Here is a 16639-nt window from a genome sequence, read left to right on the forward strand (position 1 = left end):
ACCCAGTGCCAGGTGTGGCCTCTGGGCTCACTCAGGCATCCAGCAGCCCAGGCTGGGTGGACTGGTTCAGAGCATGGGGAGCTGGGGAGCCTGGGTTCAGCTCCCTGGGACCTTGGGAAAGTTCACTAGCCTCTCTGTGCTGGAGTTTCTTTGGTTGGAAGCACACACCGTCCAAAGTGCTGTACAATTATTAGCATATCTAGCCCTCACATAGGAGGTAAGCATTCTTATTAGTCCCAAGTTAGGAACAAGAACACTGGGCCGTAGAGAGAGTGAGTGCTTTGCAGTCAGTTATACATCTGATAAGGCAGCCCTGAGGCTGGACCCAGGACCCAGGAAGGAGGATATCTCCCTCATGTGCTCATTGTATCTAAAAATAATAAAATGATATTAAATATAGGCATAGGGGCCTAGTACGTGCTCAGTAAATTCATTCGAACAAATATTTGCGTGCCTGCGGCTGTGTGCTGGGCCTTGTTTATACCCGGTGAGCAAGATAGAAGAAGTCCCTGTGCTCACGGCAGACACAGCCGTTACCCTCCAGTTTAAAAGTAATGACGAGAAACAGTGAGAGGAAACGCTGGACATTCTGATGGCATGTGACCAGGGAACCGGGCTGGGGCTGGGCTTGCGGGGCAGCCTTCCCGAGGCCAGCTAGCGGACTTCTACTCCTTGCATTACAGGCGCTGCGTAGTGGCCCGGGCCCCACTCTGCCATAACTCTTCTTTTTCCCGTGTTCTAGACCATACGACAAAAAATTTTAGACTTCTTGAACCCCTTGACGGCGCATCTGGGAGTTCAGTTAACAGCCGCTGTTGCAGCAGTATGGAGCAGGAAGAAGGTTAAACGCCTCAGTAAGATGAAGGTAGAGTTTAAAAATCAAAGTTGTATTTAAACTTGCTCTGCCAGGGTCACCAGAGTCACAGGCAAGTGACGGTGGTGTCAAAGGCCGGCTCGGGAAACCGCTGAAGTGCTTTCACTGCTTTAAATGCGTAGATGACACAGGCGTGTCTCACTCCAGCTGGGACTGCGGGCGGGCAGGCGGGCGGGCAGGGAGCTACCCCTGGCTTCTGCTTTCGGATCTCTCTGTGATGAATGTAGAATACTTCTTTCTATTATTATCTTTTTGAGATTATTTTGACAGAAAGAGAGAATGTGTATACGCAAGCAGGGGAGGGACAAAGAGGGAGACAGAGAATCCCAAGCAGGCTCCACGCTGTTGGCACAGAGCCTGACACTGAGCTTGAACTCATGAACCCAGAGATCATGCATGACCTGAGCCGAGATCAAGGGTTGGACACTTAACCAACTGAGCCACCCAGGTGCCCCTCTTATAGATGTTTTTAAACCATAAAATACTTTGCTTTTTGTTTTAAGAGAAGTCTTAGGTTCACAGCAAAATTGAGGGGAAAGTACAGAGATTTCCCCAGGACCCCCTACCCTACACACGCATGGTGTCCCCCATTATCAACACCTCCCCACAAAGTGGTGTGTTTGTTACAGTCAGAAACCTACTTTTTGACACATCATTATCACCCAGGACCCATAGGCTTTTTAATTTGTAAAAATAGTGCTAACAAAAATTTATACCTGATTCAAATCCTCACGTTCCTGTTCCCAAAGATAACTTCGTTTTACATTTCATCCATTCTTTATCCACTGTGGTCCATCACTCAGTCCTCCAGGGACTTGGTTTATTTCTGTAAAACCAACACAAGCCTCTTCCTTTTTTCTCTCTTGACCATCTAGGTTCCTACGTCACACCTCCCTCAGAGGGTCTTTCCCACCCCCTGGACACTATCTCAGTGTCCAACATAGGCTCCTATTCCCTGAGGAGGCATAAGGGGTTGGTGGCCCAGGCCACCCAGCTTAGCACCTGTGGGGTATTCACTGGTGGTAAGTCTGATCCTTCCAAGTGCATGTAGCCACATTATAGAGACTCTTGACATCAAAAATGTGTCCGGGGGCACCTGGGTGGCTCTCAGTCAGTTGGGCATCTGACTCTTGATTCTCAGCTCAGGTCTTGATCTCAGGGTTGTGAGTTCAAGCCCTGTGTTCAAGCCCTACATTAAAAAAAAAAAAAAAAAAAAAAAGATGTGTCTCCCATCCCTGGGATTTCCTGCCAAGGCCAACTATCAAGAATCTGATTTATCTGTTTTCTCTGTTACCATCCTCATACTTCTAGGGCTACCTTTCAATGTCAGCCTGCTTCTTTCAAATTAAGTGTATCTGTTTCTAAAATGCTCTCTGAAGGGTGCCTGGCTGACTCAGTTGGTGGAGCATGCAACTTTTGATCTTGGGGTTGTGAGTTCAGGCCCCACGATGGGTGTAGAGATTGCTTTAAAAAATAAATCCTTTCTGGGGCACCTGGGTGGCTCAGTCAGTTAGGTGTCCAACTTCAGCTCAGGTCATGATCTCATGGCTCATGAGTTCAAGCCCCGTGTCGGGCTCTGTGCTGACAGCTCAGAGCCTGGAGCCTGCTTCAGATTCTGTCTCCCTCTCTCTCTCTCTGCCCCTTTCCCACTCACACTCTGTCTGTTTCTCTCAAAAATAAAAAAATGTTGAAAAAAATTGCTTTTGATAAATAAATAAATGCTTTGTGAGCTTGAACGTACCAGTGTCACTGCCCCATCATCAACTGCACCTGTTATTCCTAATGTATGTCAGATGCTAATTCTGTCACAGTGATTAAATGCTTAGCTCACTCTTTGTCCCCACCAAGAGAGTCCTTTACCCAGTTTTTGTTTAAATATTTATTTAAAATATCAAAGTTCTTTCTCTGGGGGCAGCTCTTATAGAAGACTTTCTGTGCATTGTTCTTATGTTTGTTTTCTCTCTGTGAGCCTTAAGGGAACTATTTTTTTCCTTGGCAGATTGTCCCGGCGGCAAGCACATCCCAGCTGACCCTTGTCGACTTGATTTGTGCGCTCAGCACCCTGCAGACAGACATGGTGCTTCACCTGGCAAAGGAGGTGGTGAAGAGGCCGCCACAAATCCGAGGGGACGAGGTCAGGAGCCTGGGGATCTTCCAGATGAATGCGTGGCGCCCTCCTGTCTCTGTGTCTTATAAATTGTGTTTGGAAGGGAAGCAGAAGTCTCAGGAGCAGCTAGGATTCCCTGGGGGGTGGCATGGAGGTATTTTGCTGGGCTTGGAGGAGGCCACGTGAAGTGTGCCCAGAGGGCTTTGGTGCACCTGTTTGAAGGTGGGAACCACCGGAGGTCAGCGGCCATCTTTCATCGTTCCCTCCTTGCTGCGGCACGCACTGCCTGGGAGTGGGTTCTTATCAAGTGCCTGCAGTATGCCAAGTTGAACAAAACCTTTAGAAAGAGGAAATGACACTTGCCTCAAGGAACTAGCAGCCTAAGAGGCACCAAAGAGAAGCAAAGCCAGACACTAGTTGAAGGTGGTAAAGGCCAACTTACATTCCGTAGCTACTGTGTTAGGGGAGAGAGCGGACCTCAGTTCTGATTTGTGCAGAGGTAACAGAGTACTTTGAGAAATGGAGGAGTAGGAAGCGTGAAGGAGCAGGGGCTCCAGCAAAGCCAGGGAAGTAGAAAATTACAAAAAAGTGGGGGAGGGGATTGGTCATTGTGAGTAGGCTGTTGGGTTTGCTGACCGGTGCTCATGGAAGGTAGGCTCCCATACTCCCGGAGACTGGGAGACAAGGGCCCTGTCTTTCCCAATGGTGGTACTCCAGAGGACGGCTCCCAGCTCCTTGAGAAAGACAGTCCTGTTGTAAGAAATGTACGTGCATCTCAAAGGGCAGAGGAAGGATGTTCAGGTTAGCGTGAAGGATGGACGGGATCATTTCTGCTGAAAGTCAGTCCTCGTAGGCCAAAGTGGAGGCCTGGTGGAGAAGAGAGCTCTGACCAGAATTCAAACTTTGGTAATTTTTACATAAAAGAAAAAAAAATGGGTCAGAGGACAGGACTCATGTGAGGCATTCTGAGAAGGAAGAGATTTCATCTGGCTGCAGCAGAAGCCGTGGTGTGTAGAGAGCTAGGATGGCACCATGAGGCTCCTATGGTTTTGCAGGCCGTTTCTGCATAGCGGGTGTGGAGTCCTTGCTGCCCAAGGCCTCTTGCAGTCACGTACAGTGGTTTTGAAACAAAACCACTTGGGGTTTGTTTTTTTTTGGGTAAGATTTTATTTTTAAGTAAACTCTACATCCAACATGGGGCTTGAACTCCCAACCCCAAGAACAGGAGTCACACGCTCCATTGACTGAGCCAGCCAGGCTTCCCAGAGGTTTTTGTTTTTACCAAAGCGGGGAGACTCATTGAAAGTATAGGAGCTGTTTTTGTTCTTAATTCATTAATTTGATAGAAAGCAGCGATTTATTTCAGCCTTGAAATAATTGCATTCTATGAAGTGATTTAAAATTGTTAGGAAAAACATAAGAATAATTACATAAATGGAAACTAGTGGAACGGACAAAGTGATTATTTAAAAATGCATGATCTCACAGTCCGTGAGTTCGAGCCCCGCGTCTGGCTCTGGGCTGATGGCTCAGAGCCTGGAGCCTGCTTCCGATTCTGTGTCTCCCTCTCTCTCTGCCCCTCCCCCGCTCATGCTCTGTCTCTCTGTCTCAAAAATAAATAAACGTTAAAAAAAAAATTTTTTTTAAATGCAGTTTTACTGAAAAAAAAAATTTTTTTTGGCAGCTGGGTAGTGCAGTCAGTGAAGCATCCACTTTCGGTTCAGGTCAAGATCTCGTGGTCCATGAGTTCAAGTCCTGTGTCAGGCTCTGAGCTGTCAGCCTGCTTCAGATTCTCTGTCTCCCTCTCTCTCTCTCTGCCCCTCCCCCACGCTCACACGCACGTCTAAGCATGCGCGCACGCTCTCGCTTTCCAAAGTAAACATTAAAAATATATAAAATAAAATAAAGAAAATTACAGTTTCACTCAAACAGGTATTTGTTGTATACCAGTATTTGTAGCAGCGTTGCTCACAGAAGTGAAAGGGTAGAAGCACCCCAGGTATCCATCGATGAATGATTACATAGACCAAAGCAGGTGCATCCATGCAACGGGGTATTCCTCAGCCTTAGAAAGGAAGTTAATTCTGACACCTGCTGCAACACGGATGAACGTTGAGGACATGTCAAGCGAAGCCAGTCACAGAAGGACCAAAGTGAAAGGATTCCACTTATAGGACGTCTCTAGAATATTCAGTTGTGTAGACAGAAAGCAGAGTAGTGTTGCCAGAAGTGGGAGGAGAGAGGACAGGAGTTACTGTTGAACGGGGACAGAGTTTCAGTTTGGGAAGATAAAAAAGTCCTGTAGACGGCTGGTGAAGATGGCTGCACAACATTGTGAAGGAACTTAACGCCACGGAACTGGACACATAGAAATGGTTATAATGAGGGGCGCCTGGGTGGCCCAGTCAGTTGTGTCTGACTTTGGCTCAGGTCATGATCTCACAGCTTGTGGGTTGAGCCCTGCATCCAGCTCTGTGCTGACAGCTCAGAGCCTGGAGTCTGTTTTGGATTGTGTGTGTGTGTGTGTGTGTGTGTGTGTGTGTGTGTGTGTGTGTGTGTGTCTCTGCCCCTCCCTTGCCCTCTCCCTCTCTCTCTCTCTCTCTCATGTAGTTTTGTTCCTACATGTTGCTTGAAATTCTACAAATATCTGCAACTCGTGGGCTAGAAATAAACCACGAGGGGGCGCCTGGGTGGCTCTGTCAGTTGAGTGTCGGGCTTGATTTTGGCTCAGGTCATGATCTCCAGGTTTGTGAGATTGGGCCTTATGTCAGTGTGGAGCTGCTTGTGATCCTCTCTCCCTCTCTCTCGCTCTTCCTTCCTCACTCATGCGTGTGCCTGCTCTCTCTCAAAATATATAAATAAACATTAAAAAAAACCATTAGATCTCGTCTGGCTGGCTGGTTTTTGACTGTTCAAACAACAAAATTACATTTTATTGATTAGTTAATCAGTTCAACTTCCATAACTTCCGCAAATAGCTTTTTATAAGCAAGAAGAGAAAAAAATATGTTTTCAAAACCAGTTTCTAAGTGGCTCCAACCCCTTGGGATGTAGGGAAGTTGTCTGGGCTGAGTTTGAGGGAATTCCTTGAGCTAAGAATTAGAACTTTTTATTGTCTCTTGTCGGTAGTGAGTCGCATGCACTCACTCATGAGGGTCCACTTGGGCCACCAAAGTTTTATTACACCACAGCTTCCCCCAAATACTTGTTACAAGCCTGGAGGGGACTCGCCCTGAAGTCTGGCAAGAAGGGCGGTGATGATTTGGGACCTCACAGTGTGCATGTGTTTTGTCACGCTTGGGGGCTGCTTTCCCATGTGCTATCCCATCTGAGAGACTCTGGCTAAAATCCTTTGCTTTGTGAGGATGTAGACTCTCTTTCGTTTTGTATTCTAATTCTTTTTTTAACCTTATTTCCTAACCAACTTGGAGTGATAGGTTTCACTTTCATTTTCAGAAAGCACCGCTCGTGGATATCCCCGTGTTGCAGTTTTGCTATGCTTTCATCCAAAGGTAAGGCAAACCCTTCACAAACTTTGCTCAGTCGCAGTAATCACTGCACAGATGCAGTTGCGCCGATTATAAGCGTAACTCCCAATTGCATTTCTTGCCAACTGGAGAGCGTTAGTTCAGAAAGCATCTTGAAGGTGTCCTGCCTGGTTTCTTCCCAAGGTGTGAGAATGAATGCCCTGAGGCTCTTCCTTCTCCTCCAGAGATCCAGTCGGACTTTGTAAAATCCGTGTGCTGTCCCTTGAACACTTCACGTTCGGCGTCAAAGTGTTAAAGACTTAGAAAAAGGAGAAGTGATTGTTTTGAGTCCTCAGTGCTTTCCTGTGGTTTCTGCCTGTGAGCTTCGTGTCTGTTTTCAGCCTCTGCTACAGGGGACGTTGAAGCAGGTTCCCCAGGTGGAAGGGAAGCCATACCGGATCCACCATGTGGGGCCGCCTCTGTCACGGTCACGAAGGCAAAGTGGGGGGCATAGTCCCCTTCTCGTGTGGTGGGAATTGCACAGTCAGGCAGTCTGACAACCAGGTCCCAGCTCCTTGGTTAACAAGGCTCTCGGGCCAAGCTTCTTGCAGCTTGCCACCCCCACGGCTACAGGCGGGTAGATCCAAGCGTCATAGTCCCAGGAGTCCCTGGGTCTGGGGTTAAGTTCGAACCCGCTGTCGATACTTCGCCCACAAGCGATTTTCCAGTTCCTTCTTCCAGGGGTTAAAGAGGAGCTGGTCACGTCCATCCTGGTGGTCACTGCTGTGCTTTGTAATGCTGGCGGGTCTCAGCACTACGGTGGTCTCAGTGACCCATGAGCCGTCAGCAGCTGCAGATTTCCATCCTCCTCCTCTTGCAGGGGAGGCACTGCTGAGGGGGCTCAGGACTTGAACCTGGGACCCTTGGGCTGCGGCCTGTCACACTATGTGGCCTCACCATGAAAACTACTGAAGATCAGCTCCTGGCGGGTGACCTTGTGGGCTGATGGCTGCGCCCATTACCAGCGACACTGGAAAGGCCAGATATTAGAGCTAGACTGGCCCGAGGGGTCAGATAGTCCTCTGGTTCAAGGCCTTTATTTGATACACAGGAAACTGGGAGCATCTGACTTGTCAGCGGCAGGATTTCTGGTCTCCAGACTCCCCAGGTTCTTGCCAGAATACAAAAATGTAGCTCGTGCGTATTTTAATTTGAACAAGAACAAAGAGGTCAGTCAGATAGGCCATATGTCCTCTGCTTTCCAACTGCCTGGACCTAAAATGTGCTTATAATGTATGTTTTGACTTGTTCACCGTCGGGTTATTTTTTCCTGGTTTTTTTAAACATAGGCTGCCAGTCACGGCCTTGCAAGAGAACTTTCCTTCGTTGTTGGGCGTGCTAAAGGAATCCGTGCAGTTGAATCTAGCTCCGCCTGGATACTTTCTGCTTCTCAGGTACCGTGCCCCAGCAGTCACGTCACCGTGTTTTCCTGCCGGAATACATCTTGTTCCTGCAACATTCTTAGTCTGAAGCTGCTTGTCTCTCAACAGCATGCTGAACGACTTTGTGACGAGAACTCCCAACCTGGAAAGCAAGAAGGACCAAAGAGATCTGCAGGTCTGTGTGTGAAAAGGGTAGCGATGCCACCGTTCCAGGAGTAGTGGCCACCTTTAGAGGACGTGCTCGTGGATAATCAGCACTGGGCAGAATCAGCTCTTAGATCTCACTTCCTTCGTTACTGTCTTTCGGGGGCTCGAGGGACCCGGGCCGGGGTCTCCTGCTGAAGTTCTTGCGTCCGGCCTGAGCAGTCCGCTAGGGATTGACACGATGCCCCCTCTCCCCCACCGCACACAGATAGAGGTGGAGACGCCTCCTGCACAGCGTTAGGACAGCAACTCCGTACACGTGGATTTCTGTCCTTGAAACCATTCTGGCCCCTCCTTGCTGAAGCAGTATTTGCTCACAGGAAGTTTCCAAAAGCCTGAAAAGTAAAGGTGAAACTCACCCCAGGAGAAGGGAAGCCTTAGAGTAAAATGCCAACTACAAATAGAATGGCGGGGTCAGGAAATCACGATTTTGCAACCATTAGAATCGCTGGTTGAGGGGCTTTTGGAGCCACGGCTTCGAGTTAAACCGGGATGTGTATCAGTTTTACAGCCCTGGGGATGTTACTGCTGACCATTATCCCTGGCTTTTGTGAAAGGTCTCTCCGGTTCCAGTGCTGATCCACTGGAGCACGGTTTAAAGCAGCACAGCCAGGCTTAGTTAGACAACCCAGGGACCCGCGTGGCCTCCACTTGTGGGGAAGAAAGCTGACGCTGCACGACCAGTACTTGGACAGCACTTCCCAGACTAGCCTCTCAAGGTCACCTGCCTCGTGGCCTATTACCTACAGCACGCCCCTGCCTTCTGTCTGTTCTGGCGGTAGCATTGGCCTTGGGGGTTACGGCAGCTGGTGTGCCTCACCCCTGCTCCCTTTGGTTGCTCCCATCTCATGATGCCCAGCCTCCCTGACACCCCAACTCCTCACCCCTGCTTCGAGGCACACCTACACCTTTTCCCTGCCCACTCGCTGCGTGGGAAGTGGGATACCCTCCAAGCCCTCAGTCTCTTTTCTTGCTCTTTCTTGCCACCGTCGGCCACACCACAACTCTGCCCGGGTTCGCCGAGGTAGCTCCCTCACGTGCGCCCCTCTTCCCACTGGCAGTGCTCTCGCTCTGTGCCTGACCACCCCAGCCTACCAGTTGGGCTTACGGTCTAAGTCAGGATTGTTCCATTCTCAGACGGCAAGGATGTGCAGCCAGTCTTTGCTGGTGAGACTTGATGGTGCTGGCTTGAGAAAGGGGCTCAGCATTTCTGCCTCCATCCCAGCTACTTGGCCAGATTCTTTACCGATTATACTCCTGATATGAATCGTTCCTCACTTCACCCTCATCGAGTCAACTTAATTCAGTTAATTTTGTTTCTTGTTATATTATCGAAGGATGCCATTCTAGCAAGGACCCATGGTCCCAAAGACACCGGAAACAAATCTGCTAGATGGCAGTGTGCAGCTATAACTTCCTGTTTCTCTGTGGCGTGCTCATGATGGCCAGTATGGTAGCCGTTAGCCCCCTGTGGCTGGTGAGCACTTGAAATGTGGTTGGTCTGAATTGAATGTGCACATCAGATTTCAAAGGTCTAGTGCAAAAAAAGAGTGTGAAATCTCATTAATAATTTCTATATTGATTACGTGTCGATCATGTTTTGGGTATATGAGGTTAGAAATTGTGAACTTGTTTCCTCTGGCCCTCTAATATGGTTCCTGGAAAACTTCACGTTACCTGTGTGGTTCATAGTTGTGACCTATGTTACGTTTCTACCGAATGGTGAGGTTTTAGGCATTTCAGCATCTTTTCCTGAGCTAACTTCCTTTCTTCTTTTCAGGAAGTCACTCAAAAAATCCTAGAAGCTGTAGGGAACATTGCTGGCTCTTCCTTGGAACAAACAAGCTGGCTAAGTAGAAACCTGGAAGTGAAGGCCCAGCCTCAGATCTCTCTAGAAGAATCTGATGCTGAGGAAGATTTGTGTGGTAGGTACACGGGGTCAGAAAATGATACCTGCTGGGGTGCCTGGGTGGCTCAGTCCGCTGAGCGTCCAACTCTTGATTTTGCCTCAGGTCATGATCGCAGGGTCGTGGGATCGAGCCCTGCATCAGGCTCTGTGCTGTGTAGAGCCTGCTTCAGATTCTCTCTCTCTCTCCTTCTTCCCCTCTCCCCCACTCATGCTCTCTCCCTCTCTCTCTCTCTCTCTCTCAAATTAATTAGTTAATTAAAATTAAAAACTAAAAGGATTTCACAGTGGTGTGGGCAAGAGACAGTGTTGGCTTAGAGGCAAGGGCGATACAAAAAGGTGGACTGATTTAGATGCAGCGTCCACAGAACTTGCTCATGGGCTGGATGTGGTGGTTAACAAAAAAGGCAATCAAGGATGACTTTGGTTTTTGGCTTATGCAATTTATTGAGGTGGAAAAGACTGAAATAGCATTCTGGAACAGGAAATTGAGCTTGGTTTTGCAAGTATTAAATTTGAGATGTCAGAGAAAGAGCCAGAAAAGACACTTAGGTGGTCACTGGGGTTGGACAAAAACCAAGAGAGCGTAGGGTCACAGAAACATAAGAGTGCTTCCAGAGGAAGGGAGGAATAACACAGTGGAAGACTGCCAAGAAATGACCCACTGGGCTCAACAACATGGAAGCCTTTGGGCTGGGAACACCAGAGTAGGTAGAGAAGAGGCTGGGGAGAAAAGGAGGGGGAGGAGACAGCAGTGACGGCATGAATGCAGAGAACTCCCTGAAGCTCACTTGTCAATAGGACAGTAACCAAGTAGAACCAAAGACCAAAGAATATCTCTTACTTGATTTGTTTTTAAATTGGAGTATGCCAGGGGCGCCTGGGTGGCTCAGTCAGTTGAGTTTCTGACTCTTGATTTCGGCTCAGGTCATGATCTCACAGTTTGTGAGTTCGAGCCCCATGTCAGGCTCTGTGCTGACAGCACGGGTCCTGCTTGGGATGCTCTCCCTCCATCTCTCTCTCTCTCTCTCTCTCTCTCTCTCTCTCTCTGTGTGTGTCCCTCGGCTTGCTTTCTCTCTTCCAATCTCAAAATAAATAAACATTTAAAAAAATAAAAAATAAATAAATTGGAGTATGCCAACGCATATTTGTGTGGTGACCGAACAGTGCGGCAGAGGTGTGCCTGGGTGGCTCAGTTGGTTAAGCCTCCGACTCTTGGTTTCGGCTCAGGTCATGATCTCACTATTCGTGGGTTCAAGCCCTGTGTCAGGCTCTGCACTGACAATATGGAACCTGCTTGGGATTCTCTCTTTTCTCTCTCTCTCTCTCTCTCTCTCTCTCTCTCTCTCTCTCTGTCTCTCTCTCTCTCTCTCAGTCTCTCTTAAAATAAACAAACTAGGGGCGCCTGGGTGGCGCAGTCGGTTAAGCGTCCGACTTCAGCCAGGTCACAATCTCGCGGTCCGTGAGTTCGAGCCCTGCATCAGGCTCTGGGCTGATGGCTCGGAGCCTGGAGCCTGTTTCCGATTCTGTGTCTCCCTCTCTCTCTGCCCCTCCCCCGTTCATGCTCTGTCTCTCTCTGTCCCAAAAATAAAAAAAAATAAAATAAAATAAACAAACTTAAAAAACAGAAAAACAACAGTGCAGCAGAGAAGAAATAAATACCACAGAGAGAAAGGATAGTTAGAAAGCAAAACCCTTGATGGCCATGGGGCCAGGTTGGTGTCATAAATGGAATTATGGTCTTCCCATAGGAGCTAGGGGCATGTTTATCAACACAGGAGACCAGGCAGAGAACATAGATATATATGTTGTAGATTAATAACTCATCGTGGCCAAACTGACAGAGTCCTGTTTGTTTCCATTAATTTTCTCCACGAAATATGAATGAGGTTACCAGCTGACAAGGGGAGAGTATTGATGGTTATCGAAGGAGGATCTGAATTATGTTGGAGAGAAGGGAAGCCAGCATACCACCAAGGTCCATGGGTGGGACTATCTGGTAGCCATCAGGTTCTTTTTGAGGTTCATGGTCATGGGGGAAAGTGAGGTCTGTCTCGTGGTTTGGTTTTCTCCAGAGCACTTACCTACACAGAACTGCATAGGCCGAACTTTGGGTTTCTCCAGGTTTGCATTTTTCCAGGTGAGTGCCTCAGAGGGAGAGAACAGCAAAAGTCGGGATGCTTCCCAGGTAGAAGGCAGACCGTGGGTGCAGGTGGGGAGGCAGAGAAGGGCAGACCTGGAGGAGTTGATGAAGGATTTGGTGGCCTGTGCGAGGATCCGGGAAAGATAAGATATAGTCAGAGAAGGAGGCTGGAAGTGGAGAGTTGAGAAATTGATGACATCAAGGGTGTGATGGTGACAGACGACAGAGCTGGTGCAGAATAAAAGATTGTCGGAAGAGAGAAGAGGGTCAGGGGGCTCAGAGGCCGAGGTGTCAGATGGATCACCTAAGGGGCTGTTGATGCCCCGAGAACGATTCAGAGCACAGAGCTGGGGAGGAAGACAGTGAGTCGGCACTGACGCCCTTGATCACAGTGCTCAGATGCTTACTGTGGAGTCGAGCACACTAACGGAGGACATTGCATACTCCGCGTGAGAAGAGGGACTCGTCACACGTACATGCGATGCTTTCGAGGCGTGAATGGTGGCCCAGTCTTCATGACTGAAACACAGCTGCCTCTTTCTGTCAGCAGATGCCACTGCCACGGCTGCAGCAATGGTGTCCGCTTCCGCCCCGTCGGTATACAGCGTGCAGGCCCTGTCTCTCCTGGCAGATGTAAGTGCGCCCCCTACTGGTCCTCCCTCGCGGGCCCGACGGCCGGCTCCACGCTCTGTGCAGGCAGGCCGCCCCTCGCAGGGGAGCTCAGGAGTCGCTCTTGGCCCCAAGCTGCACCCCAGACTTTTCTTGGGAGGTGACGTCCACCCTGAGGACCGACTCTCACTGTCGCTGGCTTCAGCAGATTTCTGTCTTCTTGTGGTCCTGCTCCGGTAGGTCCTGGCCTCTCTCCTGGACATGGTTTATCGAAGTGACGAGAAGGAGAAGGCAGTGCCGCTCATCTCCCGCTTGCTCTATTATGTGTTTCCGTACCTGCGCAATCACAGGTATCCTGCCCGTAGGTAGCACACTAGCTTATGGGAAATGCATCAAGTGGCTTTCTTTGCACAGTCTTTGACCTCGACCCTCTTCCCTCCCTGCCCCTGTTCAGTGCCTACAACACCCCCAGCTTCCGAGCCGGCGCTCAGCTGCTGAGCTCCCTGAGTGGCTACGCCTATACCAAGCGAGCCTGGAAAAAAGAAGTCCTGGAGTTATTCTTGGACCCTGCTTTCTTTCAAATGGACACTTGCTGTGCACAGTAAGAAACGCTGCCCTGACAAAAGGGTGCTGCAAATGCTTGAGTGGAAAAAGGGTTTCGATTTACATAATTAATTCTCATACTTGAAATGGGAGCGGTCAGCATCAGCCCAGATCCCGGGACGTCATTGTCACAAGCTTCCAGGCTAACTGTGTTCATGGAAGAAAGATCAGGTGTTTTAAAAATACAGAGGTGCATTTTTTTCTCAGGAGAATCTCAATTAAGGGAGCGTATTATCCCCAGAGCACACAAAACAGGGTTCCCGTGGCCCCTGGTCTGGTACTGCTCCATCTGGGAGTCACACAATATTCCACTGGCACTAAGATGACAGAGCCCACTAGTGACGCCGTGGTGTCCTTATCCCATGTCTCAGCTTACACAGGTTCTCGGACCGTGCAGCCAGCCAGACACTTTGCTGGCAGAGATCCATTGAGGTACACACACAAGGTGAACTCCCAGTGCCTTTTGCTGGAAGGTCAACAAAACCACTCAGTGCCTCTCCCCCTGGTGTGGCCCAACATGTCCTCATTAACCACAGGGATAGAGGGCGGACACTGGTCAGCGGTCCATAAAGCTTGACAGTTTGCCCTGCCTCCCCCCAGAGTCCTGTGGCTTCCATCTCGAGCTCCTGTTAACCCTCCTGGGGACCCCATTTGAAAACTGGTGGTGTTTATTGCCACTACTCCCCACTTGTGTCCATCAGCACAAGCGTGTGAACATCGTCCTGTGTGAACATAGTCAAGGGCAACTCTTGAAAAAAACCATTCTTTGTTTACCATAAGCTGGGAATTATTCATTCTTTCCCGTATTATTCGTTGCCTGTGTTTAGTGTGTAAAGGAAGAGCTTTTGCTCACCTTTCCCTTGTATAGAAACTATTCATTTCAGTAACTTTTCAGAAAAGTCTTTAATACATCTAAAAGGGGGGTGTGTTCTTAATGCCTTTAATCAGACTGTCATCCTTGACATATTTAATTTTGCTTTTTTCAATATCCAGTTGGAAGTCCATTATTGACCATCTCCTGACTCACGAGAAAACCATGTTTAAAGATCTAATGAGTAAGTTGTATGTTACGTGCACATAAGTCACTTTTAAAGAACCAATACATCATAATCAGCTTTTATCACGTATTTCAGAACCCCACTAGGATCTTTTCTGGTGCCATCTAAGCTGCAGACCATAATGTAATGTGCATAACATGTCAGGACTAATGAATGAGCCTTCCCAGTTCCAGTCTGTTGACCAGAAGGCCCTGACAACCTTTTTGGCAGCTTTTCAGTGGAGGGATACTTTAGAGAGTAAGAATCGGTTCACTCACCGTAATTTATTAGGAGTACTTGTCCGTCCTTCATCCTCTCTTCCAATTCCCTGTCATTAATGATCATTAAAGAAATGTTTCTGTTTACAAATAAATATGTGAGTAGTAACCACAAGATCATAATTACTTAGTCAAGATCACGACTTTTTCACCAGGAAGGATAGAAATTGCACTAGTGTGAATTTCCTGTCGCTTCCCTCTGACTACAGTTTTCTCACTAAACGGAACTTCCTGACTGTATTTATCATAGACATGCAGAGCAGTTCTTTAAAACTGTTCTCAAGTTTCGAGCAGAAAGCGATGCTGCTCAAGCGTCAGGCTTTTGCTGTCTTCAGTGGAGAACTTGATCAATACCACCTGTACCTTCCTCTGATACAAGGTAAGAAGGCCATCCTCCCTCGCCCTGAGCACACCCCTCTGCCGGATGGCAGACCCCCCAGCTGGCTGACTCGGGTCGGCTACCAGAGCGGCCCAGGGCACATTCTGGCAGGATGGTTGAGTGTTGAAATAGGCACTTGGCAGGGGTTATCGTAGAAGAACAATCCAGAAATGTATTGGTGAATCTGAAGCTTTATTTTAAAACTCAATTATTATAATGCTATTAGATTCCACCAGGTAGTCTCTAAAAATCTGACAGTACTTTCTCGGCACTGTCCCTGCCGGATCCCTCCTGTAGTCAAGATATTGTGAGGTCACAGCACCAACCGAGGCTAGTGAAGGAGCAGGATTTTGGGGAAGTGCCTGACCTTTCCTTAACAGTACTTCATACTCACTCTGTTCTTTGCTTCAAAAATGAATTATTGCAGCTATTTCTTTTGCTTTATTTTTTATTTTTTTTAATTTATGTCCAAATTAGCATATAGTGCAATAATGATTTCAGGAGTAGATTCCTTAGTGCCCCTTCCCCATTTAGCCCATCCCCCCTCCCACAATCCCTCCAGTAACCCTCAGTTTATTCTCCCTATTTATGAGTCTCTTCTGTTTTGTCCCCCTCCCTGTTTTCATATTATTTTTGTTTCCCTTCCCTTATGTTCATCTGTTTTGTCTCTTAAAGTCCTCATACGAGTGAAGTCATATGATATTTGTCTTTCTCTGACTGACTAGTTTCGCTTAGCATAATACCCTCCAGTTCCATCCACGTAGTTGCAAATGGCAAGATTTCATTCTTTTTTATTGCTGAGTAATACTCCACTGTATATGTATACCACATCTTCTTTATCCATTCATCCATCGATGGACATTTGGGCTCTTGCCATACTTTGGCTATTGTCAGTCGTGCTGCTATAAACATGGGGGTGCATGTGTCCCTTTGAAACAGCACACCTGTATCACTTGGATAAATGCCTACTGGTGCAATTGCTGGGTCATAGGGTAGTTCTATTTTTAGCTTTTTGAGGAACGTCCATACTGTTTTCCAAAGTGGCTGCACCAGCTTGCGTTCCCATGAATTATTGCAGCTATTAGACATGATTTTGAAGGGTTTTTCTCCTCATAAAATGTGGAGATGGTGAAGTGGGCATTCTAAGTTCACCCTTCTCCACGATATGAAAGAATTCTCAAAAAGAAATATGTTCTCCTTAAGACTCACAGCCTGATTGGAATCAAATAAAATTAATACAATTCTTGGCAGATTTTTTAATTAATACTACAAAGACTAGTGTAACATAATTTTACAAATATCAGAATTATGTTGTGAATCCTCTTTTGAGGGTCGGGTTTACTAGGCTATAATTTACATAAAGTAAAAGTCACCCTTTTGGGTGTACAGCTCTATGAATTGGTGGATACGTATAGTCACGTAACCACCACCACAGTCAACGCACAGAACATTTTCATCACCCCGGAGAGTTCCCTTTGCTCCTTGGAATCATCCCCTCCCCTTCCCCAGCCCCTCGCAAGTGCTACTCTGCCTTCTGTTCATACGGGTTTGTCTTTTCCACAGTGCCCGAAACGTAATTAGCTAGGGTGC

General features: G+C 47.9%; 1 protein-coding gene across 4 annotated transcripts in view; it reads left to right on the top strand.

The window, feature by feature from the left end:
- The window catches only part of DOP1B (DOP1 leucine zipper like protein B), a 105425-nt gene that overhangs the window by 76284 nt on the left and 12502 nt on the right, over positions 1 to 16639 (top strand). For 3 of the 4 annotated variants that reach the window (XM_047875465.1, XM_047875462.1, XM_047875463.1), the window contains exons 22-32: positions 743 to 865; positions 2874 to 3008; positions 6438 to 6493; positions 7798 to 7902; positions 7999 to 8065; positions 9875 to 10019; positions 12691 to 12776; positions 12993 to 13102; positions 13207 to 13353; positions 14349 to 14410; positions 14921 to 15049. In XM_047875465.1, coding sequence (XP_047731421.1) covers positions 743 to 865; positions 2874 to 3008; positions 6438 to 6493; positions 7798 to 7902; positions 7999 to 8065; positions 9875 to 10019; positions 12691 to 12776; positions 12993 to 13102; positions 13207 to 13353; positions 14349 to 14410; positions 14921 to 15049 — 1165 coding nt within the window. The remainder of the gene's footprint in view (positions 1 to 742; positions 866 to 2873; positions 3009 to 6437; positions 6494 to 7797; positions 7903 to 7998; positions 8066 to 9874; positions 10020 to 12690; positions 12777 to 12992; positions 13103 to 13206; positions 13354 to 14348; positions 14411 to 14920; positions 15050 to 16639) is intronic. The other variant, XM_047875464.1, reaches the window with a different exon arrangement.

This window comes from Prionailurus viverrinus, chromosome C2 (genome assembly GCF_022837055.1).
Source record: "Prionailurus viverrinus isolate Anna chromosome C2, UM_Priviv_1.0, whole genome shotgun sequence".
NCBI classification, from domain to species: Eukaryota; Metazoa; Chordata; class Mammalia; order Carnivora; family Felidae; genus Prionailurus; species Prionailurus viverrinus.